Genomic DNA, 26,714 nt, shown 5'->3' with positions numbered 1-26,714 from the left:
AGTTATCTACGAATCAATAAATAAATAGAAAAAAAATGCCCATCAAATACACGCGAATAATAAAAATTTAAGGAAAATTCCTCGTACACGTCGGCTAATTAACAACGAAGGACGCTTTAGGAATCACTCGGTGATTAGCTGGAAAATATAAATAAGAAAAAGAGACGGAGAAAAGTGAAAACATTGTAGAGAAGTTAGTTATCAAGCCATCCAACCCAAGTTAGTCGTAAAAACGTTTTATACAACGTTTTAAACGTGCAATAAAGATGCGACATATATGTCCCCTTCTATAGGGTTGCAATCATTTTATATTGGTAGCTTTAAGGGGGTTCATAGAGCCAATGAGAGTACACGGGGCGGGGCTAATTTCCAGTTATTCAACGGCTGCTTTATTTACATATACACTCCATCCGTCCAGTGATAACCTACTTTAAATGGCATTAAACGAGAGATGAATTAATTTGCGCCTAGTTCGAAGTTAATCGGTGTGATACAAATTTCAAATTTTCACATATTTAGTGGTGGTTTTCGCGCGTGGGTGTTGATGATAATTTTCGTAATTTTTTTCAAATCAAAGGTGACTAATTTCCTGGTTTGGAAGAGTTCGATTTTGGAGACGATTTTATTATTTGACCAGGTAAGAATTTGATTAGGTAACTTTTTAATTTTAAGTTTTTCATTTGATTAGACTTTCTATAGTTATTAATACCTTAATGGAATTTAAATGAATCAAGGATTTAATTGCTCTAATGAGTACCTATAGATACTGATTGTGAATATAGATAGGTTTTTTTTTTGGTACCTAGTGAAAATGCTTTTTGAAGTGGCTTTTTTGAGAAGAGATTATTAATTGGATCATTTCAAAATTGACGTCTGATTTACCTACAATTTCTTTTAAGAGCAGAGAAAAGTTTTAGATAAAAGTCAATCCATTGATTTTCAAGACTTAATTACTGATGTTCTTAATTGACCAATGACGTTTATTAACTTCAGAAGTGTCACGTCAGAATTTAGGAATTTTCAATAAGATGTACCTATATGTACTATACCTACGTATCAGTCGATTGCTGAACTAATTTTTATGATTTAAATTGCAACATCCTATGCGTTTTTTCATTTTTCAAAGCAGAACATAATACTGAAAACAATATACAAAATAAATGAGAAGAAGTTTAAATAATTTTTACTTAGTTCAAAATTCGATTTTGTCATCGAATTTTCTTCATATTCGACCCCTTTGATTAAACTTATGAGACTTTTTCTTCAGTATTCTTGGAGAAATTTTTCCTCATAACAAATATGTCCATGTTGATAGGTACCATAGGTAGGTAGGTATCATAATTTTAAAAAATTTGCTAAAGTAATTTTTCTTCATATTGTTTCAGTTTCTAAATGAAATGAAATAATTTTATCATTGAGCACCCAATTTTTTTTGTGATAGGTGGCCGGTAGATATACCTACTCTGAATAAAATATTTACTCCATTAGATGCCCATGCGAAAGACATTGAAGAATTCAATTATTGGTGAGGAGATGAGGATTTGATTTTGAACATTAAAGAAATTTTGAACATTCAATAAATTAAATAAGGCGAATAAAAAAACAATAACTTCACTTTATTTTTCTCAAATAGATAAATGACACTGTGAATTTAAAAAAAATTAAAAAATGCATGTGTGTACATTGGGAAAGAAATTCTTCAAATTTTTCTCTATAAATTTATGTTTTGAGGCAACCCAAACCCCAAAGATGATCTTTGGAATGCTTCTCAAAAATTTCAAATTACCTGGGTGCATGTAAATGTGTTGAAAACAGTTGGATTGAAAAATATTTAGACGTCATCTGACGTCAAAAAATTACAATACCTACTATTTTATTCTATTCATAATTTGAGGTGCTCACCTCAGGGCTCCTTAAATTGGAGATAGGAAATCGTAATGAATGCAAGTTCTTCAAAAATCAACTGCCTGTACGTCAAAATGTTTACGTGGATATATGTCCATTTCAATTATTCAAATCAATAAAAAATAACTTTCATGAAACATCAAACTCTCTTGGAGTTTTTAAGTCTATATAATCAGAATCACGATTTAAGGATGAAAACAGATAGGTAAATGTTGCTTGGTCTAGAGTTTTACTTATTAGGCAGTAATGCAATCCAAATACCTAACCAGACGATATTATTTTTGTCGTAATTATCCATAATATGGAACTTGCCCAAATTTCGAGCCGAGAAAAAAAGAATTTTTTTTTGAGAAGCTGAATGGAAATTCCTATCTGTATTCCTCTCAAACATTTCATTCAAGATGTGTTTCACGATGTTTCCAATATTTTGGGAATTTTAATCATTCTTTATGAACTTATTGAAGGGGAAAAGAAAACTTTAACGGATTTTTTTCATTCACGAGATAAATAACCACCCAATGAAAACAATATTTCGTGCAAAAAATAGGATGAAAATTAGAAGTCTTCAAATACAAACTTATAGCCAGCTCTCTATGAGATAATTTAAAGCTCAATTTTCAGGGGTGACAAAAATAAAGAAATACCATTTGAGTCATTTTCCCAAAAAAACAAAAAAATTGTAGCGTAAAAACCACGAGGATGGGATCTCCCTTATTTTTTTCTTAATTTTCAATCATTTAGCTCTCATACATAGACATATTCAAGAGAGGAGGATGACAATGATTTACGCGATTGAGTGTTTTTCACCTTTGTAGAATGGTAGCAGATGTGCTCAATTGAACACTGATACCTAAGTGGTAGAACTTACCTGGGTATCACTTGACAAAAATGTTTAAAAATTATGAAGTTCCAATTCTCGAAAAAAATGTGTAAAGAAAACATTTTTTAAAAAGAATTTCCAACTTGGCCTTTTTGGAGCAAGAGATAATTTGAGAAAAGTTTTGATGTGTGTTAAAATAGAATTACCTATTGCATCTTTTTGATGAAGCAGAAGTGACCAGTTCCGATTTTTTCTCACGTGTACCTACAGAAAAAATTTAATGGAGAAGAACACAGATGATTCAGATTCCATCGGGTGTCGTGGGTGTATAACAAAAATTTCAAAAGAATATATTGGTAAAAAACAACCAGTGATTGCAAACGAAAAAAAAATAAGCTTCATACCTAACCTAACTTAAACTCAAACTCAAACTCTCAGCTTTCAAACTCATCCATTTGTATTTGTAAGTATTTGGTCATCGTCACTTTTTCATTGCATTAAGACTGTCTCGAAGCAGTACCTATATAGTTTGAAGTTTAATTATACATACCTATTTGAAATTCACAGATGAAAAGTGTAGGTATTGTAAAAAACACGAGGAAAATTTCAAAAATACACAGGTACAGGTAAAAGAGAGATGAACTATTCTGATTCTTGCAGGTTTTTTTCAGTCAACCTTACTTAACCTTCTTTGAACTTTTCTCTCAAAGATCAACTTTTCCAAGTGCTGCTACCTCCTCCTCACGTTCGACAATTTTTTCAAGACTGAAAGATCTAAAATTCTGCTCGAGACTAAAAAAAGGTCTCAAACTTCCAGACCACTCCACACAGATTCTGCAAGAAATCAAATATAAGATACTGATCCAATTTCAAATTTTTCAGCTTGGTATTGGAATTTAACAAATTTTGATGCTTTATCATACAAATTTTCAAAAATTCGCCAAAAATAAAAAAGTTGAATTCAATGTTTGTATCTTTGGCTTGATGGTTTTCTTTAGAGTAGGTATTTCAATTTTTCTGTAAAATATGTCTAAAAAATTTTCTGATAGTTGGGCGATACCAATAGCTAACTGCTTGGGCTTAGTTGCAAAAAAAAGTAAAATATTTACGTGATTTTTTGTTACTTAAGGATACATTTTTTAATTTCCATGAACACAAATTTGCGAAAGAACCCCAAAAGTTCTCCATCAATATTTTAGCAAAAAAAGGTTCAAAATTTTACCTATTATTTTTAAGATGATTTCTCAAAATTTAGTAGCCCTTCATCCTTCAACTTTACATATTGAGAGTGAACCTGGCTCTGGAGAGGGTACAAATTTCACTTGGTGGAGCTTTATTCGATATTTAATATATGTACCTACTCAATAACCTATCCTATAATTTAATTCGCAATCCACCTTACCCTCAACTATTGAAATTACCTATAAACATTTGTTGCTCGAATTTGGTATTCTTTCTACAAAATAGACCCAAAACAGCTGAAGGAGCTTCAAACCTCGACACTGCAAAAAATCTCACCTTTTTTTTCAGAATAAGTAGCCTATGCACCTACAGATCTTAAGGTGAATTGCGAAAAAAAAAATGTTAGAGGATTCACTCAGAAAATGTACCTAGTATGTAGCTCTGTAGGTGCTCCTGGAGGGGATATAGATATAAATGCTCAAAGAGGGAGCACTTTCAAAAAAAAAAATCGCAGTTTTTCCGCTCGAATTACTTAGTATGGGTGTACCTAATTATACCAAAGCCACGACATCGAAAAGTGAGGAAATATTTTTAGAATGCAGTGGTTCCAATTTTTGGTCATTATTGCGAATTACAAGATACCAAAAATAAGTGGTAGGTAGGTAATTTTTTGCATATTTTTTTCATTTTTTTGAAATTCACATTATGCCCCAAAAATTGGCCCCACTACATTCTGAAATATTTCAATTTATGGAAATATTATATATTTTTAAATATTTTGGCCTTATCAATGCAAAATATTTGTGAAGAAAAAATTTTCAAAATACGCGATTTTTTTTAAAAATCGGTGGTTTTTAAATTTTTAACATGCTCAGTATAGAACCTTAAAACCGACCTAGCTCAACGCAAAATCTCAAATATTATTGTTTGGAACTGGATCATTTTCCGAAAACAGGTTGAAAAGGAACTGGAGTGAAAAAAAAACTTTTTAAAATGAAAAATGCCCCCTCTTTGAGCACTCTATCCTCTCTCCAAGGGCATCCTCTGGAGCTGACATTTTTTTAGAGACTCTCAACTCAAAATAAAGGCTAAACTGAATCGCGTCAGAATCCTGAACCATTTTTTTCGCGATACATCCTAATGTAGGTAGGTACCTATCTATTCGGATATTCAAGTTCATTGTGTGGAGTAGATTCTGTGATTCATCAATTAGATCAATTAGGTAAAAATTTCGCTCTTTTCTGCGCAGACTATAAATATTTACCAGTATAAGCTTCTTACACGAAGATGATCCATGACCCTGAGTAAACATTCAGAAAGTAATTTTTTGCCCAATCTTATTTGATTTTCAGACACACAGATCCAAAACTGGAGAAATAAAATGCTGCGCTGAAAACTATGTCAATCGACAAATCAACCCATCGTAAAATTCTATGAACCGGAACAACCGTTGCTTTTGAAAGCCAAATTACAACCGACTGTTGGGAATGAGCGTTCTGCAAAACTCACTTTTCGATTACAACACCGCGCTGAGTCAATTTCTAGAAGCCAGACGTCAACAACATCCATCCCTCGGGCTAGGATTCTTTCCAGTGATCGGATCAGCGAGCGGTAGTGACACTACGGATAGCCTGAGTCCTTCTCCTCCAGCAGTCACCAACACTGGCAACAAATCATTTACCATCGATGCCATCCTCGGTCTAAGGTGCAAACCTAACGCTACCGGATCCACCGTCCTAGACTATTCAAATCCAGCATCGAATAAAAAAAATCACGGTAAGTGAACCTTACCTATCTACTCGTTATAAAACTATACGGGGGAGATGGTAGGGAAAAAAAGGAAGCTTTTGTTAATATTTGATTAAAAACTGCGAATTCTCGACTCTCGTTAAACCGCACGAACCCAAATATTGTGTCGGTTTAAATTACACGCCTAATCGATATTATACTGCTGCAATATAAAGTTCTTCTTGCTTGAGTTGAGAGTTTAGGTATACCCAATATTTGTGTAGCATTTCATTGTATTCACTGTGATATTTTGCGGTTAGGGTTATTTAAAACAACCGATCGGGGGTGACTCAATACTGTTAAATTGCGGCTTTTCACGCATTACCAACATTAATATTCGCTACCCTTATACTACGACCAGATAATGTAAGGAAAAACAATATGTCATTTATAAAGTTACATATTATCTACACTACACGTATCCGTCGTTTGTACACAATAAACCGTGTAAACATCCGATATTACACAAAAACGGCTAAATTTCATGACCGATGGATTTTTACACGGCGCGGCGTGGCCTGATGGTAAACGCAGAATGAGAGCTTTTTGTACGTAATGTGTCGAGTATACCAGTGAATTTAGTAAAGAGGGTTGTCAGCATTATGAAAAATAACATCCGTGAACGTTTTACGCGGAACTGGTGTTTTGTACTCGGATTTATTATTTGATGTAAACAAATTAAATTCACTATTTCGAGATAATTCTATAAACTCAGATAGGTAGGCGTAGTTAGATAGGTACCTACAAATTTATTATCTCGCTGAAAAAATAAACTGAAATTTGAATGCAGATGTGCAGCTTTTCGTCCAATTTTCAAATCACTTGTTTGATGGAAATTTTCAAATACAATGCGATTCATTTACCTCATCAAAAACATTCCTTGGCATTTTTTGAACAAAAATGAGTATTTTTGTTTAGTTGATGGCCACTCGTGAATTTTTTATTTTTTGTTCAGTTTTGAAAAAATTCAAACTTCAATAAACGCTGTATAAATACGTTTCCTAAATGTCATCAACTAATTTAGAGTTCCAAAATACATATCATGACTTCTTGTGAGAATTTTCAGATTGAACTAAAAAATTTATTAGGTGCTGGGGATAGGTGCACTAGGGTAGATCATGAAAAACAATTTCGGAGGATTTTTGTTAAATTCAGAGTATGAATTCAAAAGAGACCTTCATTTTGATTTGAAAACACTCAGAAAAATTTTTAGCTCTGGAGGTGGTCTTGAAGGGGAGATATCAAGATTTTTAAAATTGGCAATAATTATCAAAAAATTAGCACTTACTCTTTTCCAAAATAGTTCCCCAGTTTCAGAAATACTTAATATCTTTCGATGTTTTGGCTCAATTAATTGTGAAATATTTGAGAATGAGAAGAAAAACATTTTCAAAACAAGCGATTTGCAAATTTTCAACAGCTTAGTATGCAGAACCCTAAAAATGCAGGTCTTGGATTTTGATGGCAATGGCCTAAGTAAACGCAGGCAGAATTTCAAATAGGTACTATGTATATCTTTTGAAACTGGATCATTTCCCCTAAAAACAGGATTGGTAAGGGCCAGAGCGAAAAAACCACTGGTTTTTCGAAAATGCTCTTTCTTTGAGGACCCATATCTCCCTTTTTTGAGGGGCTTTCAACTCAAAATTAATGAATTTTGTGAAAATCCTCTATTTTTTTTTCGCGATCCACCCTAAAAGGTACATTTCTGCTGTTGTTGTTGTTGTTGTTGTTTTTTCTTAAAAACATGAACATTTTCAAGAAGGTCTCGGTCCTAGATTATTTGCAGTCAAAAAAATAATTGAAAACGAATGTAAAATTGTAGCATAAATTACCTTCATTAAATTTCAAACAAAAAATATATCTACCTATAATTATTTCGTCTAACAAAAAATGAAGAAAACGGTTCATTTAAATGAACAGATACTGATCTCTTCAGAAAATGTCTTCCAAAAATAACTTCCATAAAATCATAAAAAAAATTGAAAACAATCGTAGCATCATTTTTAACAACTTACCAGTTAGTACGTATAGTAAGCTTAAAAGTGTAGGTACCTACCTACTCTTTTTGATTTTTTTTCGATTTAAAAAAAAATCCAACTTGTTTAGGTACATACTTACTCATTTTCTTTTGAGTTTAAAAATTATTTTTTAAATTTTGAACTTTTAAAAAATACTTAACGTGTAATTTTCAAATTTGCGGAATTTTTCTTTCGAATTGATTTTTTGAGAATTTTTTCATCGTCTTCTCAGTGACTGAAGAATATCTAGCTACATAGATGGTAAGATGAGTAGGTACAATTTTTTTTACCAAATTTTCCCACTTTTTCCAAACTTCTGTAAGTTTTTTATTATTCTGAATTTGAATGAAAAGTGGAGCTACGAGTAAGTAATTCAAATTTTTTTAAAAAAACTAGTGACATTGATTTGGAAAAATAATTGAACTTAAAAAGATTTTTAAAAAATAAAAAATTGAAAAAAAAATTGCAGAACTTTATTGTTGAATATTCATTCGTGTTAAAATAACAAAGTTTAAATTTTATTATTCGCACGGCAAGTTTATGATTTTGAAATTGAAATTTTAAAATTGTGCTTTCCTTCCTCCTCCCCTCAAAAAATTGTTTTTTCCGCGTCATCTCTTTGGATCAGATAAAAATGATCCGCAGGAAATGGCTTTTTCCTATCTAGGGGTGAAAAGTACTACTTTCCACCCTCGTTCAGGAAAAATTACTTCACTAAACTCGGAGATGAAGTGATTTTGAACTCGTGTGAGTTGTTCCCCTCACTTCGTTCGGGTCACAAACCTCACCCTCGTCAAAAATCACTTTTTCGGCCCTCGTTGTGTAATATACTATTTCATAAACTCGGACTCGTTTAGATCACATCTTCAATCCATTTGGACATATTTTTTGAAAATTTCTTCCTTCAGGTTTGAATCCGCATTTTTCTTCAACGATTATTTTTGAAAGCAATACCCAGAGCCTATGCAATTTTGAAAAAAATTGAAAAACGAATCAATGAATTTCATAAAAAATTTAAATGTATAATCAAAAATAGGTACCCTTATTAAATTTTGTCTACTGTCTACCTACTCTTAACCTATTTTAAAAATTAAAGACAATACTGCAAATTAAACATTTTATTATCAATCCATTTTAAAAGGCTATTAAGACATAGGCTATAAATTGAGCTCATTGGTTAAAACAACAATTACCTATCTCTTGAAAGAGCTAAAGGTCTAACAATTCAAACGCTAAGTAGTAATTTCATTTTCCTCCCACTAGATGCATATTTCCAGATTAACTTCTAAAATGTTGAGGAAATCGTAAGTTCAAAATTTTTTGGAGGTTCTAGAATTCTTCAAAACAATTTCGAGCTTCTTCGAATCATTGCAGGGGATGGAAAGGAGGGGGTCAAAAGAAGAGTGCATGCGTATTGCATTGCGCATGAAGTTTCAGCTTTCTGGCTCAATTGCATAAGTTTTTTTTTCATCCTCAGCCCAAATTTTGATTTTTAAAATATTCAGAAATTCAAGAAATCAACTTCAGGGTCTAAAATTCTGGCTGAATCAATATTCTTGCAAGCTTTTTTTATCTAACCCAATATTTCTGCCATTTCACTGAGATATGCCTCTTGTAAGGAGTCTATAGCCCTCGCTAAAAAAAAATTGAGAACTTTACCTCTCAAATTAGTGACCAAATGACAATAAATTAGGCATTCACTCGAGGAAAAAACGTTTCTGGCTATTTCCTCCTTTTGAATTTTGATCCCATTTTCATTCAAATGTTAATTAAGCTTTGAAAAAAAAATTCTCTTAAATTTTCCGACTTTTGAAAAAAAGTTTAAATAAAATCATAAACATGAAAATATGATTTAAAGTGTTGTGATCAAGACCAATTTTTGGAAACAAATATGAAGCGGGATACACTGTTTTTTTCTTTTTTCAAGAACCCATTTTATAACCTATCAATTTTTGTACAAAAGGTACCTACTACCTACCTACATAATTTCTAATGTAGGCTACTCCATCTGACCCATATTTCAAACCATTGTTGAGCACTGCACATAGTTTTTATTCTAATTAAAGTTCAAGAGTATATATCTTACCCCAAATGACGGCATCTTTATCAATTTCTACTCAACCTCTCCCCCTCTCATCCTAAATGAGTAAAACTGACGTCTTATAATCGACACCAATTCGTTTAATACCCTCATCCCTTGTAATTTTCACCATGTAGATACATAAGTACATTGCACATTTCCACCGCATACCAGAAAAAGGCAACTGCATCGTGTACACGCAGCAAACCAAGTCAGCGAAGACTTTTGTTTCAACCCTAAAATTTCTTACACCCTCGTTCGATGGTACAATAGTAATTGTATCATGAATCAAGTTTTATTTTATTAATCGGATTCTGTTTTTTATTCTACTCGTGCGATCGACTCCTCTTCCTCTCTCAGATATAGTGAGAAAAACTCTCGAAGCTCTTTTCTAAAAAAAAAAAAAAACTCCGAATCGTCTCCTCTCGTCGGTCGTCGTGTTAATAAACAAGGCACGAACGATGTATAGTGATCATTAATATTTCACGAAAGCATTTGTCACGTCACCGTGTATCCATTACAAACAAACACCTTGTTACAATTCTCCAACCCGTTCGCGTTACCGACGCACTCGACAATTAAATGATTTGTAACTAATTTTCTAACACTGGCTAAAGTGAATCTGGCTTTGTGGCTTTTGAATTTTACACTTAATTGAACCCCCTTTTAAAAAGTGGTCGTCTTTCGCGTTGCGTTAAAAAAAAAAGAACGATAGGAAACAAATATGCGCTCGTTCGAATCAATGGGCAGACGACCGAGTAATGAACGGGTTATTACGTCTTGTCGATAATTTATGATGCTGTTTAGTGTTTAGCTCTTTCATTACGCGGAATAAAAATCATTATTGCGGTAATTGAGTGAAATTTTTCGCGTTAGGGTGCACATGAATATGTGCAAGGGAGCAGGCAAGCTATATTTTCGAGATAGATAATGTAGGTAGCTAATTCCGAGTAGGTACGAAATTAAATTTCGGAAATTAATTATAATTTTGCGAGTCTCATTATTATTTTAGTAATTTAGGTAATTTGCATACCCACCTATGGCAAAAAAACTGACGTTTTGTGACATTTACTTAAATTGGTGTTTGTATTACAGCAGATTAGATATAGGTAATTGTAATATCCCTCGAAGCTGTCCTTGATATACCTTAAAACTTATACATAATGTGCATTAGTGGAATGAGAATACCTATAGGTATACTTAAACTTATACTTAGGTAATTCATACGTGCAAGTGTAGCAAATGTAGGTATTCTAACAAAGTATATCTGCATAGAATTACAGCAGGATTCATGCTTTATTACCACAAGCTCCGCCTTTAATACAAAAGATACACGATCGCCATTTACCTATTTCGTCCAGCTACTGTACATTTTGAGCACATATGTACAGATTATTTTTATAAATGGCAATAAAATAGCGTATAATGTAGAAACCGGTTACGTTACAATGTATAATACCTACCTCTACTCGTCTGTTTGCCTGGATATGGTGGTAGAAGATGCGAATGAAATCGTGTAATTTAATATTTTTAAGGCTATTTTCTATTCGTTTAGTAATAAGGACAAGACTAAGTTTACATACCACCCAGCACATTTATCTACATATTCATTTCTCGACGTATTGTTCTGAATTTAGGAGCAGAAAAACAAGACGACGGTTCTAATTCTAAATTAGCTGGTAAATCGAAACGCGTACGAACCATATTTACACCTGAGCAATTGGAAAGATTAGAAGCCGAATTTGAAAGACAGCAATATATGGTGGGCCCTGAAAGATTATATTTAGCTCACACTTTGCAGTTGACCGAAGCACAAGTAAGATACCTACCTACCTATTGTTACCTATCTGTTAACATGATGCATTGCGATGAGGTGCAATCTGTGCAGTTCCTAATACTTACCTGCTGATTTATTGTTCATAATCATATAGGTAAAAGTATGGTTTCAAAATAGAAGAATAAAATGGCGTAAGCAACATTTAGAAATGACTCAACAAAGGCTAGCATTAATGAAACACACTCGTCAGCAAAGGCTACTTCAACAACAACAGATTCAATCACAGGTTCCCAATTCAGAAAATGACATGGATGACGGCACCAACGAGCGTAGTTATTCCATGATGTAAGAATTGATTTGGCTTTGGTCACTATAAAGCCCCCATCGTTATGTTTTTAATGTGCTGTTTAATTATATTATATTCAATGTTGTATGTAGATATGTTTTGATTTTGTGTAAATGTGTAAATAAGAGTGTTGTAAAATTCGGTTATAAAAATGATTATGTATTTTCGTGCAAAAATGTATTAAAGTATGTTTTAACTTATTTTACCATGCTTCAAGTACGAGTACAACGTTATTAAATGCGTTTGCATTATTCTTTACAATAAAGATTAAATTACAATGGACATTTATTTTGTTCTGTGTTTTTATTGCGATTTTAAGTGAGCCGGTATCTGGAACAGATGAGAAGTAAATGCTTTTACAAAAAGAAAAAGAAAATGCAGCTTCGAGATGTACAAATATACCCTTCGGATTTTCTACATTTATTAGTTTTTGCAAATTCCTCACGTAGGTACCTACCTGCAACCATCTGAACTTTACAGGAGTTCAAACGAAAGTCCTTCTACGACCTCAGACTCTTACGTAGTTTTTCCAAGAGTCTCCAACAGGCCTCAGCAAAAGGTCCAAGAGCTTTCCGTCTCTTGGAGCTTGCACCTTCTGAAGGTAGCAGATAACATCAGCTCGATTAAGTGCTGGTTGTTGCAGTTCCATAATAATTTTTTAATAAATTAAGTGATTCCAGCTGACACCATTAATCTTTACAAAAGTGCCCACTGCCTCCCTCTCCAAATAAATTCTCTCGGAGGAAGGTTTTCTAGCCTCCATCTCCCACTCCGCAGATTTTTGCACCTGGATGACCTGAAAAATACAAAATTGGAATATAAACACAAAACACGAATTCGCTAATGCTGTGCTGTCCAATCAAACAAAACTGTTTGTTATTTTTTGTATACGCGAGTGTAGGTAAGTATAGTTATTTTTTCATGTTGAAAGCCTTACATTTTTTTAAAAAAATCCAAAATCTTCAGTTTTGCGGCAAATCATTTAAAACTTCTTCTATCCCCAAAAATTCAACTTCTGCTGAAGACTCTAGATCACCTCGAAAATTGTGCCAATCGATTCGGCGGGTCGATTTTTAGAGATAGAAAAGATTTTGGGTGATTTTATTTAAAAAATGATTTGATTTTTTTTGAATTTGAGATTTTCAAATTGTAAAAAAAATATCATTTTCAACCAACCCTTACCGGCCTTACCTACAAGGGAAGTATATCTAGAGACAAAACTACCGAGGGTGGAAAACGAGAAAAATCCTCCTCCTCAATCAAAAATTTCTCAAAATGTCGACAAATTTTCAAAAATTGATCGTGTTTTGTTAGAAATCAGCAAATTGTAGGTACGACTTGAGTAGGTAAAAGTTTTCAAAAAATTTTGAAAATCAAGTAGGTAACTAACAAAAATTGACAAATTTTAGTATAATTTTTAATTTTTTTCGAAAAATTTGAGAAAATTAACTAAAAACACAAATTGGAAATTTTTATAATTTTTACAAAATTTTGCCATAAAAAAAAATCAACTTCCTAAAAAAAAACCAATTTGTTTCACGTATTAAAATGGAAAAATTCACATTTGGACCCCCAAAAATCCAAAATAGAAAATCCTAGTTTTGAAAAATTGTTCAAACGTTTCAAATTGACTGAATTCCAAAGAAAAAAAAATGTTCATGCCTTTTTTTTTTAATTTAAAAATTTCTATTAAAAAATCATTCGAATTTTATAATTTTGAAGCCATGTTTTTTCACTTCTAGAAATATGAATTTTCGAAAGCTTCCCCCCTCTCTTCGTTGGGGTAACGCCAAAAGTTTTTTTTTAATGGAAATTTCTTCGAGTCGTGTGAATTTGAGTAATGATCAATGGACAAAAATTGTCATTTTGTCTCTTATTTTACAGTAAAAACTCGTCATTTTATTCGGTAAAACTAGTACTGGTATTATTTTTCTAATGTCAGTCAGCAAATTTTGAGTCCACACTCTTCCGAAGGAAACCCCCTCCAGTTTTGTCCCATGGAAGTATCCTAACCAGCACAAAATGTATTGAACTGAACAGAACAAAAAGGAAACGATAAAGGATCCCAAAATATACCATCAGCAAAGCAAAAACTTCAAATACTGAAATTCATTTTTAGATTTTTGAGGAATTTTTAACAATTAAAATTTGGCTAATTTCTCATGAAAAAAAAAACAAACAAAAATAACAAAATTCGATGAATTTGGCATAAAAACAAGAAATTGGAATTGTGTCCTATTTTCAACCTCTCTGAAGCATTCAGCAGTTTTTTACATTCCAGTTTTCGGGGGGGGGATGCTACTATAAATAAGGTGAAATGGAATTCAGCACCTTTGCGACTCTTTCGATTAATTTAAGAACTTGATTTCAGAATATTTTTGTGCTGATGCTGGTTCAAATCCAAATTTTCTTCGGTAATAACCTACTTATTTTTGCAAAAAAAATCAAAGAAAAAATGAAAAAAATCATCGTTTGCGAGCTCGTAGCCCAAACGAAAAAATCAGAAATTTGTTTTTTAGCCAATTTTTGATCTCTCGAGTGGGTTTTTGATGATTTCGAATCATTCTGGAGCCTCCATCAGTGGAATTTCGGATTTTTCCGTTTTTGAAAAAATGCTGTAGACCTAAGTGGGAGGAAAATTAAATTAAGCATCTAAGTATAATAAACATTCAACAAAATTCTGACATGAGCAAAAGTGAAAATTTTCAACAACAAAGGCCTAAGGCTTCAATTATTTTTTCATGAGGGGGAGGAAAAAGCTCAACATTTTTTTTGGGGAATGGAAGGAGGTGTTTTAAAAAAGAGTCACCTATTTAGAAAAGTTTTATCAGAAATAAAAATCTCTCAAGAAAATTTATCAGATTCAAATTTTGCATTCTCCTCAAAAAGAACCAATGTTTTTTTTCTGGTAAAAGGAACTATTCTTGAGCAAAAACAACGAATTTTCACAACAATTTTCGCTTCAATTTTTAATTTTTTAAAAGGATTGACATTGTCTTGGGGACTGAAAAAGGTTTCCTTGAAGTATTCTGACACAGAAACGGAAAATTTTCAACAATTTTTTCCGATTTCGATTTAGGGATGATCGGACTATTTTACCAAAAGAGTTGATTCTTTCCAAACTCAACTCTTTTCAAAAAGAAGTAAATTTGAACTGTTTTCAAAATCTTTGATCAGAAAAGTTAGTTCAACTTTCCTTCAAAAAGAATCAAAATTACCTACATTCATGTATGTACTTACTGGTGTATTTTTGAGTACTCTATCGATTCCTTTTTGCCTGGTTCGTAAAATTGTGGTCCCCCAGTTGGAACACTTCTCTCGGAAGTACCTACCTAAAGTACACGCTACGCTTTTAAAGCTAAATAGGAAAGCTTTCAAATAAACGGTTTGCAGTATTTACTAAAAAAAAAAAAAGAATTAAAAATATCCCCTACTTTTTTGAAAAAATGCAGTAGATAATACTTACGTAATAGGGACTTCTATTTGTCCAAACCCAAGCGTAGGGAAGACGAAATTTTTTTTGAAAAATATCCCAAATTTCCCATGCAAAAAACTAGTATAAAATAATGCATTTTTAAGGAAAAACCACAGTTCGAGTTATCGACATGGACAACTGAGACTACTGAATTTTCGTCCGGGGGGGGGGGTTGTGAGGTACTTCACCTTCCCATCTTTGTTGAAAAAATTCAAATTTTTCATCAAAATCATTTATTAATTTAAATTGAATTTTTATGTTCTGTTTTTGTATAAGAAAAATTATCTTCAAGTTAGGTACAAATTTTATGCTTTACAATTTTTTTATATTCAAATTTTCGCAAGTAGGGTGCGTTTTTTTTTTTCAGAAATCAATTTTTGAATCAATAGGCTTACGGGTTATTCATTCATTGAAATTGATATCTACTTTTTTCATAGATGATAACATGGTTAAAATCAATGATGAAAGGGGTCTTCATTTCACATTCATGAATCAAGAATTTGAGAGAATCAACAATTTTATAGGCCTAATTAGATAGACTATAGAATTACGGAAGCTATTTTGTTCAACTCAAAAACTTATGCCAGAAGCCCTTTTAAAATCCATTTTTAAAATTTTGTCAATTTCAACCATGTGGCCAGCACATGCCCCCTCCTCCAATTTTCAAATTCAATTGCTCTGTGAGAACCAGAAATGAAAACAGATCAGAAGTCTCACGCAAACTTTTTTTCAAACCAGTTGAAGCAATTTTGTCATCATTTTGTTTTCCACTCTACTCGTATTTATTAGCCAAGCTCTCACTTGAGGGAATTTTTGAGACGATAGATGGATCGTACCCCATTCTTTATTTCAAATTATGATGGTACAGGCCACACATCAAATTAGATTTTGTAAACAAATTTTCACCAGCTTGATTTAAGCGACCAACAAACAACTCGTTCATTAAAATTTTAACATCATATCATACTACACTCGTCACTCATACACTGCCTCTCCAACACGAAATTTTCAAAAGCTGCAGGTAGACAGCTATAGCATAATCATATCCAAGCTGAGAAATTCTTCGAATTTTTTCACAATGCTTTTGAAAAATTCATCCGAGACGCGATAACATTTCAGCAAAACTGCGCGCACGTTTCACCAAATAAAGACGTTTTCGTGCATTAAATCGAGCCACGGCGGCCTATTTTGCGGAAATCAAGTTACCACTTTTTCTAACACGCTTTCGCTCTTTTTTTTTGCCTTTCCTTTCCTTCCTATACATAGCCAACACATCTAAATTGTGGCGAGAAAACTACCCCTTATAATGTTCGTAGGGCAGATAATAAAAGTGGGTGCGACCAAAACTAGCAAACTCGGCGAGGTGTTGGAGGTACGGACGCTTTTTTCTCCCTCTACCCAATAATGGCGGCGGTTTACGAGATATATTAAATCTTCCCTTTTCGACGGCCTTTACCAGCATTTTAATATTAAAAAATATTTGGCGGTTAAAAGGTGAAAAGAGAGTACTAGGTGGCGCGGTAAAAAGGGTCAAAATTTCTTTGTGCATGAATAAAAGGCGATGTTCATGATATCGGTTCAGAATATATACGGTCGGAGGAGCTCATGCTATTTTCCGCATAAAGGAAAAACTCGTCATTGTAACAAATAAGTCGAGCAAAATTGGTTTTTTATTGCTTTTTCAAATATCTCTCCGCAGTAGAAGAAGTTTCGAATTTTCCGCGTTTCAAGTATATCAACTTCTTTTTTTTTCTCCTCTAGTACCTACCGACGAGCGTACCCTCTGTATTACCTACCTATATCTAGTTCAGTGATTTCTAAAATGGATAGAAAATCCGAGCGCGCGTTTGTATGCATATTTTTCATCATCAATCATATCAAATTAAAAAGAATCATTGTGCTTGTAAAATGTCTACCCTTTTATACTTACGAGGAGTAAATTCAATTTAGGCACTAGATATATAAATTATACGAGTACTTTAATAATGAAAAAAAAAGTATTCCTAGTGAAGAAATTTTTTAATATTTTTTTTTCGTTGTGTAGATGCGAATAAATCCGTACTTAAAATTTAATTACAGTTTTTCTTATATATCTACGTATACCTCTTCGAATATCACGAGGGTTTTTAATTAGTTCCCAACTAATTCAAAAACTTCTTTGAAATTGTCTCTTTTTCAATTCAAAATTTCTTGTACTTGAAATTATATTTCAAAGAATTCATAGCTCCTCATTTAGTTTTTTTTTCAAGATTTTTTTTTTCTGTATCGTTTTTATTAATTCTTTTATAATGAAATTATGATGAAAGTAAACGTCATTTTATAAAAGAGAAAAAAACACCAGGCATTTGAAACGGAGCAGAAACTTTACTAGGTATATACTTTCTCAATTGGATGTAGGTATTTTCCAACTGAGAATATTTTTCCGACTGATTTTTCTTTCACAAAAGCTGAAGTAAGTAAGTATACTTTTCTGTATCTACCAAGAAATCTCACAAAGGCAACTAAAATCAAAACGAAAGCGGATGAAAAAGTTGAAATATTGTATTTCATTTGTAAAATTGAGCTATTGTATGTACTTACTTGTTTGATTTTCTTGACAAATTTTTGAAAATGGAGAAGAAAGCTTCATAAATAAAGAATTTGAAAAATGCAGTGATTATGAAACTATTTATTTGTTTCAATTTTTTCAATTTTTTGAAATATCAAGGATGGAAAAACTCAAGTTCTCGCATCAAAATGAATGGTGGTGTCTTTGAAGAGCTCTGCCAAAGTTGTGTAAACTCTTTTCGAAAATGAATCAATTGTTCAGTTGATTCAACTCATTTTGAAGAAAGTTGAAAAAGGCTAACTCAACTCTTAAAACTTGAAGAAAAATCGCACTCTGAATCAATTTAACCAAACTTCTTGAGAGAATGTCAAATTCAATTCAACGGTCTTTTCCACTCATGTTTGAAAGGAATCAAACGAAGAGTCAACTGGTCAACTCTCTAGTCTCAATTGGAGTTGAAAAAAAATAATAAAAACTCAATTTAGTTCTCTCCTCTATCAAGTATTAGAATTCTAAGAAACCATTGATCATATTTGAAAATTTTGGTATCAGAAAAACCAACTTCTTTTATCAAAATTGAAATGAAATCAGCCTCCAATCCGATTTATTTTCCATTTGTCTTAAATGGTGTATCTTTATGGGGAAAAATTTCCCATAAATTTTAGGCTTCTTGCCTTCATTCCTTCCTGTATTTTGGATTATGGTTTTATGGCATGAACATGATTTTGAAAAAGTTTCATTATGGTAAAAATGAAGGAAAATTGTTGTTCTTTGATATAAAATTACATCTCCATAGAGCATTATTTTCGACAGGTATTTTTTTATGTGTATTTTTTAGTTTACATTTTCATTATTTTTTTACTAATTGAAGTTTTCAAACGTAAAAAAACCCAAAGCAAGACAAAGAGGTGGGTATTACATTTTAAAGGGAACATCAACATTTATGAATTTTTGGTGACAAATTTTCAAAAATGGCCTCCTCCTCTTCATCCTGCGCCCCACGCCTGTCACTATATAAAATCAAATTTTGAAAACTAAACTTGATTCAAACAATTGTAAAAGGAGAGGATTTTGGACTCAACTCACTTACGTAATTTCCGAGTGGAAAGTTCGATTTCTTGGAATAATTTGATTCTTTGAATCCAGATGTGGCAGTGGGAAAAAATGTGGACCTAATGACGCCATCCCTACGTCAACCAATCTGTCAAAACTACCTTTTTTTTTGATTATTCAGCACTTCCTCCATTCAAAATATTTTTAAAAAAATAAAATTTGTATCAACGCATAACTGAAGGCATCAGAACATTTTCAAAATTTCAAAATTTGTTTTTGAGGCCAGAATAGCTGAAAAAATGAAAAAATTTAGGGGGTCGTAGAACTTGAGACTTTTACTTTTACTTACATGCCATGTTTTGTAAGTTTTGCCTCATATAACCGAAAATTACTCAAAAGTGTGAAAATCTCGTTCTTTAGGTCACACCTTCCCTACAGGGTGGTAGAATTATGATAATAAATATGGACTATGAAATTATCTTTTACTGCCAAAAATAAAAGACTGCAAAAAAAATGTTTTTTTAAACTGACTTGGGCAGATTTACCTACTTCGCTCCCTACTTATAAAACAAAGCTAAATTAAAAGAGTAGGTAAATAAGCAAAAATACATCATTAGCCGACGTTTCAGTTGCTAAAGTACTTTTTTCGATTTTTAGTGAATTTTTGAAAATAAAATTCTGGCTCAAAATACCAAAAACATCAGAATTTTATTAAATTGAGTTTGAAAATTTAAATTTGGCATGTTATCTTATTTTTGACCCTCTAAATCGACTGAAAATGGTTTCAAACCATCCTGAGCAGTTTTGTAATTTTCAGCAGATTTTTGAAAGTTGAAATTTCCGCCAAATTTTACTCAATGAAGTTGAAAAGCTAAAATTTACTTTACACTTACCGTTATTTCAACATCTTGAGTTGATTGGTGGTGATTTCAAGCCATTCTGGAGCCTTCAGTCAAATATTTTGGAAACTCCAGATTTTCCAAAGGGCCCACTGAAATTGAACAAATTAAATTTTAGCTCGTATAAACGCGATTGGTGCTTGTTTGTGACTCACTTGATCAATTACATCAATTTTTCCGAAACAGGTTTCGTTTTCAAATTTTTAATTACATATTTGAAATTTCTGGAGAAATGGGTAAAATTTTATGGAAATTTCAACTTTCAAAAATCTGCCAGAGGCTCCAAAACTGCTCAAAATGGATCGAAACCATTTCCAATCGATTATCGGAGGGTCAGAAATAGGGTACATTTTCTGTAGAACAATATTTGTTAAAATTTTGGATTTTCGCCATTAAGTAGGTACATTATTGACCCAATTTAATTTTTGAAAAATTCGCCAAAAATCGAAAAATTCACTTTAGTATCTGAAATTCTGAATAGTGATGTGAATCTGAGAGTGAAATTGAAAAGAATCAATATTAAAGAGAGCAATTAGAACTTGAATGTAGAGTATATATGTAAGAGCTAATTAGACCTTATTTTTGGTACCTATCAGATTTTCAAAACTCAAAATCATAATTTTTTCAAGTCAATTGCCACCACACAAAAAATACTCCAACTATATCGTCAATCGTCACCTTCATCCAGCACCTTAAAAATTCTCCATTTTGAATTCGTTAATTGCAGGTAAGCATCGTTGAATGCCGCACCTACCATAGGCTTTTTTGATGATATAAAATTAACCTATTTGGAAATAGGTATACTGCGTAGGTAAAATCAAAAAATCTTTCAACGAGTCGACATTATTAAAAAAGTTGAACGATGCGTCAAATTCCAGCTGAATATTTAAAACTTTTAATAAACATTCTCCATCACACCTTGGCGCTTTCTTGCAGTTGAAAAAGTTAAATGATGATAAAATATGAACGGAAATTCTTGCGTCACTCAAAAGATATCGCGCAGCCGATGTAAAAGATGAGAGAAGAGCGGCGCGAGAGAAGTGCTGGAAAAAAAATCAAGAAACTCGAGCGAGAGAAAACGCTTAAAAGCATCTACTAAAAGGGAAAACGGAATGTATAAAGAGAGGTGGCAGCGGAGGCGTGTTGTAATTGAAAAGGCTCATTAAATCGTTGCTCTATTAAAGTAATTTGTAATTAACTTGGGAAAACAACAACGTAGAAAGATTAAAGGTGAACTTTCACATCGTCGTGAGAAGCAGTAAGGGGAGGAGAACGTCTTACGGAGAGGGTTATGCGAAGCAATGAAACGTAAGCGGTACGGTAATTAGCGTAGAAAACAAAGTCTCCATAGACAATGGAGTTAGTAAAAGGGGGTAAAAGTTGTGGAATTCCAGACGAGCTTTACTCTCGACAAAGGACAACGTTGAAGCTTTACCGAAAAGGGCGCAAAAGGAAGTCGAATTCCGGTAGGGTGTTAAGGGTTGCGCAACTTTAAACGGCTCTAAGTGGAAGTTATTAGTCGCATTTTACAAAATCCAATAAAAGGGACAAAATCAGGACAGATTTAAACGGAAAAAATTTACTGACATCGTGCGCCATTAAAAGAAAGTATCTTCCCTTAGATAAAAAAAAATTTAAAAACGACTTCGATCCCTTTCTACGAGTATTTAGAAGAAATTCTCGTTATACCTACTCGACTACAATTAAAATCTAACTTCATTTGTAACGCTCGTGTATGTGCGGTAAATTCAAGTAGGTATCTACCTATACTAAATTAGAATACCATTTAGGTAAATTTATTACCACTTTTCAACGCCTCTAATTTTCAATAAAATTACCAATTTATTGATTACCCACATTAGTTACCTATACACGATTTCGAGTTTAATTTAAAGTTTATCTACGAGCTTCTTGATGATCCATCTTATGCATTTTTAAATTAACATCGAAAAATCACGTGATAAGATTTTTAAACCATCAAAATACCTAACCCAAGAAACCGGCATAGCAAACTTTCATTCTATTTTCAACTTACCGGATAACCTACCTAAGTAAAGTTGAAAGTAGTAAATGTAAAGGCGCAACTATGCAACCCTCTTTACTTACTCTTGCTTTCATTTTAGGACTATCTTTTGCATATATTACCTTTAATTTTAATTTAAGTATCTTTGAAACGAGGGTTCAAGTATACAGGGGACCTTTTCTTATAAAATAACAAGATTTATAACCACGTTGTAATACTTGTACTATGTGAACGCTCATGCTTTTCCAAGTGAATAAGTAAAAGAAGTTCTTCGCTGCTTTATCTGAGATAGCAAATTGTTTTATATTAACCATTGTAATATTAACGACCAGGTTCAGCTTGGCTAGAATATCTATTAAAATTCTATTTGCCAACTTTGTTTCCCTATTGTTACAAATTTTAATTAGATTAACCTTAGGAAAATTTTTGAAGGTATAAAGAGGTTTGCAGCAATTGGAATACAATGAAAATAGGCCGAACAACAAGAAAGCCTTTGTTGGTCGTGTATAAGATAGATTTATCGAAGATTTTTTTTATCGAGAGAAGAGTCTACATTTTACCTATACAGTCCACATGTGCTTTTTTTAGTGGATTTAATCATTAATGATTTATTTTAATTGGTAGGTAGGTAAGTAGGTATAGGGTCAAGGGTGGGCAGAAATATCGAGTAGCCTAAAAAAAGTTTTCTGCTAAATGTTTTGGTCGGTCACAGTGAATGATAATGATAGCACATGATTGGCTGTTGGACTGAGATGATAACATTGCATCAATCATACGAGTATGTAGTAGGTATGTACCTATTTCACGTTGCCATCTACATTTTTAACCAAAAAGTTTCTTTGGGGTACTCGCACCCTGTAGGTAGGTAGGTAGGTAGGTAGGTAGGTAGGTAGGTAGGTAAGTAAGTACATACATAGGTACCTGAAGTAAAACTGATCTTGATTGATATCAGTCTGTTTGGCTTCCTAAGGTCATTGATCCGTCTGCCCGGCTTTTCAAGGTCACTGACCTGTCTGTCTAGCCTCTTGAGGTCATTGACCCGTGTGTCTGGACTCAAGATCACTGACTTACCTGTCTAGCCTCCCAAGGTCGCCTGTCTGCCTATCTGTCTACTTTTCTAAGGTCATTGACCCGTCTGTTTGGCTTTCCAAGGGCGTCTGTTTGTCTATCCGGACTTTTGAAGGTCATTGACCCATCTATCTGACCTCCCATGATCGTCTGTTGGTCTGTCTGGCTTCTCAAGGTCATCTTTTTTATCCTGTGTGACCTTTTAAGGTCAATAACCCGTAGTTTGGCTCCTCAAGGTAGTCTGTCTATCTGTCGGGCCTCTGAGCAATTTAGTAATTTTATTTCAAGTTCTTATAGGTCATAATGTAGGTACTTGGTATGTAAAAGTTCACTTTAATGTACCTAAGTAAAAATTTTAATCATTAGGTAGTAATTTTTTCAAGTTTTCAAAAGTTTAGCATAATGTCTGGAATTGAATAATATTTCTCAAGTTGAAAACAAGCCATCAGCTATTCGCTGATTACAAGAGAGTTTTTGCTGTTTTCAAATTTATTCAAATGGATTTAATCGGAAATTCACAAAACAAAATACTAACTATAGACATCAATACGGTTCAAACTTTAAAATTTTTACACTTCCAATTTTTGTCGATTCATCAACATTTTCTTCTTTGTCATCAAGTAACTCGTCCTCATCTACCGTTCCAGCCATTATAACATCGTAAATTTTTCGCTTATATGTATACGTTTTCTTTTTGTTGCTAGCATTGCACTGTTCTCGTAAGAATTTAAACATAGCTCCAGTATTTCCATTTTCTATATCCATTTGTTTTATTATGTCTAAGAAAGTGTTGCGCAGCTTCGTTTTTAAAGTAACATCGGTTATCTGGTTGTAATGAGACTTCAACAATTCAAACAGTGGATCGTCGTCACCTGAAAGTGGTTCTTTATGAACCACTGACAATAATTGAGTCATTATTGGCGACTTTTGGGTCTCTTCGACGTCATTTTGGAAAGTGGTTTCCAAAAATTCGAAGAACCCAGCATCAGAATTTTTTGCATATTGCTTAGCATTTTAATAATTAAAATGCTACGACGACGTTGACGACGACGACGACGACGACGTTGACGACTATGAAAAAGTGATTACAATAGAGTTTTTTCGCGCTTCGCGCAAAAACTCTAAAAATTACTTTTGCAGATGAAAATTGTGGAGTACGAGTTTTTTAGGTACTTCTTTGACTTATTTAAGTTTTATTCGAATTGAAAATTCCGGATTTTTTAATTTTCTTAGTCATCCAATTACACAAAAAAAGTTCTCAAGTTTCAGCAGCCTAATTACAAATTTCAAAATTTTTGGGATTTTTTTTAAAATTTGGGTTTAAAAAAATACTTATCCTCACTTATGGCAAAAAAGTCCCTCAAAAGCAAAACGAATTGACACCTACTTGGAAATATGACGATGGAGAAAATATTCCTAACTATACCTAGCTGCCTAATTGTATACCTATTTTGGGCTTTTGAAGCATTTTTTTGAAAAATTGGAGGCTTTCATTAAAGTATGTATTATTAATTACAACTGTTGAAATCAATCAACTCTTCAGTCGATTAAACTCATATTGAAGAGAATTCCAACTCAACTCTTTTAAAACATCTTTCAAAAAAAGAATTCAACTCTGAATTGACGACTCTTTTTAAGGTGCTCGATTATTTTCCAAATCATTCATCTTTTTTGCCGAATTTTTAAAAATTATTTACGTAATTTTTTCGGAAGCATTATCCAAAAAAGAGTGATCGAATTCGAAAATGAATTAAAAATCCAAAGAGACCCGAAAAAGAGAATTTAATGCACCGAAATGTAGCAGTTGATTCGTTTTACAACTTTGGCAGCTCGCAAAGAAAAATTTTCACATCACGTCAAAAATGGAATGAAACAGGGTCAAATAGGTATTATGTTTTTTTTTATTTTGAAAATTTTTCATTTTGGAAGAATATTGTACTGGTACATACTTTTATAGATAGGTAGGTACTTTTGGTAGGTATTTAATTCTGAAAATTTTGGTGGTTTCTAAATTTTTTACAGTGAAATAATTATTAAAAGATGTTTCTCAAGCAGCAGAATTTTTTTGGATCGCAGAAAATTGAAAGAGCATTCTACAACACTCCACCAAACTAAATTTCAGGGGGTTGAATTTCATTTTTGAATTTTTAGTGAATTTTCAAACATTTAAATTTGGCCCGATTCCCTCGGAAAAATTAAAATTTGATGAAATTAGTGAAAAAGCTGAAATTTGGTTTATATTTTCGAGCTCTTTCAGAGCCTAGTGCAAATTTATGAATTTTCTTGCGCAGAAATGATAAGTACTTTTTGGATTTCATTATGGTTCTTTTTATGAAATAAATATAAAAATCTGCTGAAGGCTCCAAAATAAGTCAAAACTGCTACCTACCAATTTTGATATTTTTTTTCACATAAATTTTCAAAAATTCGCCAAAATTTAAAAAATGAAATTCAACATTCCAAATTTGACTTGATGGTGTACTTTAGGACGCTATTTCAGTATTTCTATTGCTAAGCAGAAATACTTATAGATTTTTTTTAACAACGAAAATTCTTGAAATTGTATCATTTTGATGATCTCTCCCCAAAATTTGGTTATCCCTTAATCTCGCCTATTGAAAAATATGCCCTTATATTTGGGATCGTTTGTTTTTCTAACGAAAAATTGAAGAGAAAATCGGAAGAAAAAATCTAGTAAAAAAATTGATCAGATAAAAATTTCGATCGAGAGGGTACCGAGAGTAAGCAGCATCCAAAAAATCCAACCCCTCACATCAAGTGGTTGCCCACACGTATACTTTGATTTCGACATCAATTTCAGTATGCTCTGAAATTTCACATCCAATTTCCCTAATGACTGACTTAATCGTTTAATCCACAAACATACCTATAGATATTGGCACAATCAAAAACAATGCACTGTTTAAACGCAAACATAAAAACATACGTATAAATATTCGACTGCTCAATTTTTGCACATTATACACACCACACACCGTAACTCGATGGCTCGGCATATCCGCGTGTTCGAAATTTTTCGCAGAACAAACGAATTATGAATTTAAACGTAACAATAACATAATATATTGAACGAGGGGGGCGGATAATACACCTAAAACAGAAGGTTGAACGCACAGGAAATCCCTTTTTAACAACAAATTAAATCCCTCTTGTAAGCATCCCTTACTGTGGCCGGAATAACCCTTGATATTAAATCACTTTGATGTTCTAACAAGAGCAATAACAATATCATAACATCATACAGTTTGTTACCCCTTCTAGTATTTGGCTCGCGTCCTCGCTACAACTCCCTACGCTGATATTAGTTTTAATTATACCCTTTTTATAACCTACGATATCATTTTTCACAAAATAAAAAAGATAACTTTCCCATTATTACATTTTTCAACACTGAAAAAATGTAATAATCTCGACCACTTTAGCCGTATCACTCTTTCTCTCTTCTTCTCTGCCTCTGCTACGCGCTCGGCAGCGTTTCGCCGGAGCTGGTCCTTTGTGAAAACACAACGTTTCTCTATGTCTTTGTAGAACAATGGAAAACGTAGCTCGACTGTTTAGATAGGAGAAAAAAATTTATTCGTCAGTTTTTCTTTTTCGCAAAATATGCTCGCGATGACGAAGCGTAAAAATTACTTGAAAAGGCGTTGTAAAATGAGTCGTTTTTTTTCATTTTAATGGTTCATTATTAAATTGAAAAAGAATTTGCTG

At 32.8% G+C, this 26,714-nt stretch overlaps 1 protein-coding gene across 1 annotated transcript; it reads left to right on the top strand.

The window, feature by feature from the left end:
• The first annotated feature begins 296 nt into the window (after positions 1-296).
• Positions 297-12,207, top strand: LOC135836225 (homeobox protein MOX-2-like). Its single transcript, XM_065350924.1, has 4 exons — positions 297-637; positions 5,260-5,683; positions 11,434-11,612; positions 11,728-12,207. Exons 2-4 carry the CDS (start codon positions 5,395-5,397, stop codon positions 11,920-11,922), a joined length of 663 nt encoding a protein of 220 aa, XP_065206996.1. The 5' UTR covers positions 297-637; positions 5,260-5,394; the 3' UTR covers positions 11,923-12,207.
• The last annotated feature ends 14,507 nt before the right edge of the window (positions 12,208-26,714 follow it).

This window comes from Planococcus citri, chromosome 2 (assembly GCF_950023065.1).
Source record: "Planococcus citri chromosome 2, ihPlaCitr1.1, whole genome shotgun sequence".
Lineage (NCBI taxonomy): Eukaryota > Metazoa > Arthropoda > Insecta > Hemiptera > Pseudococcidae > Planococcus > Planococcus citri.
The sequence above is the reverse complement of the archived record's forward strand: the minus strand, read 5'-3'. Positions and strand labels throughout refer to the sequence as shown.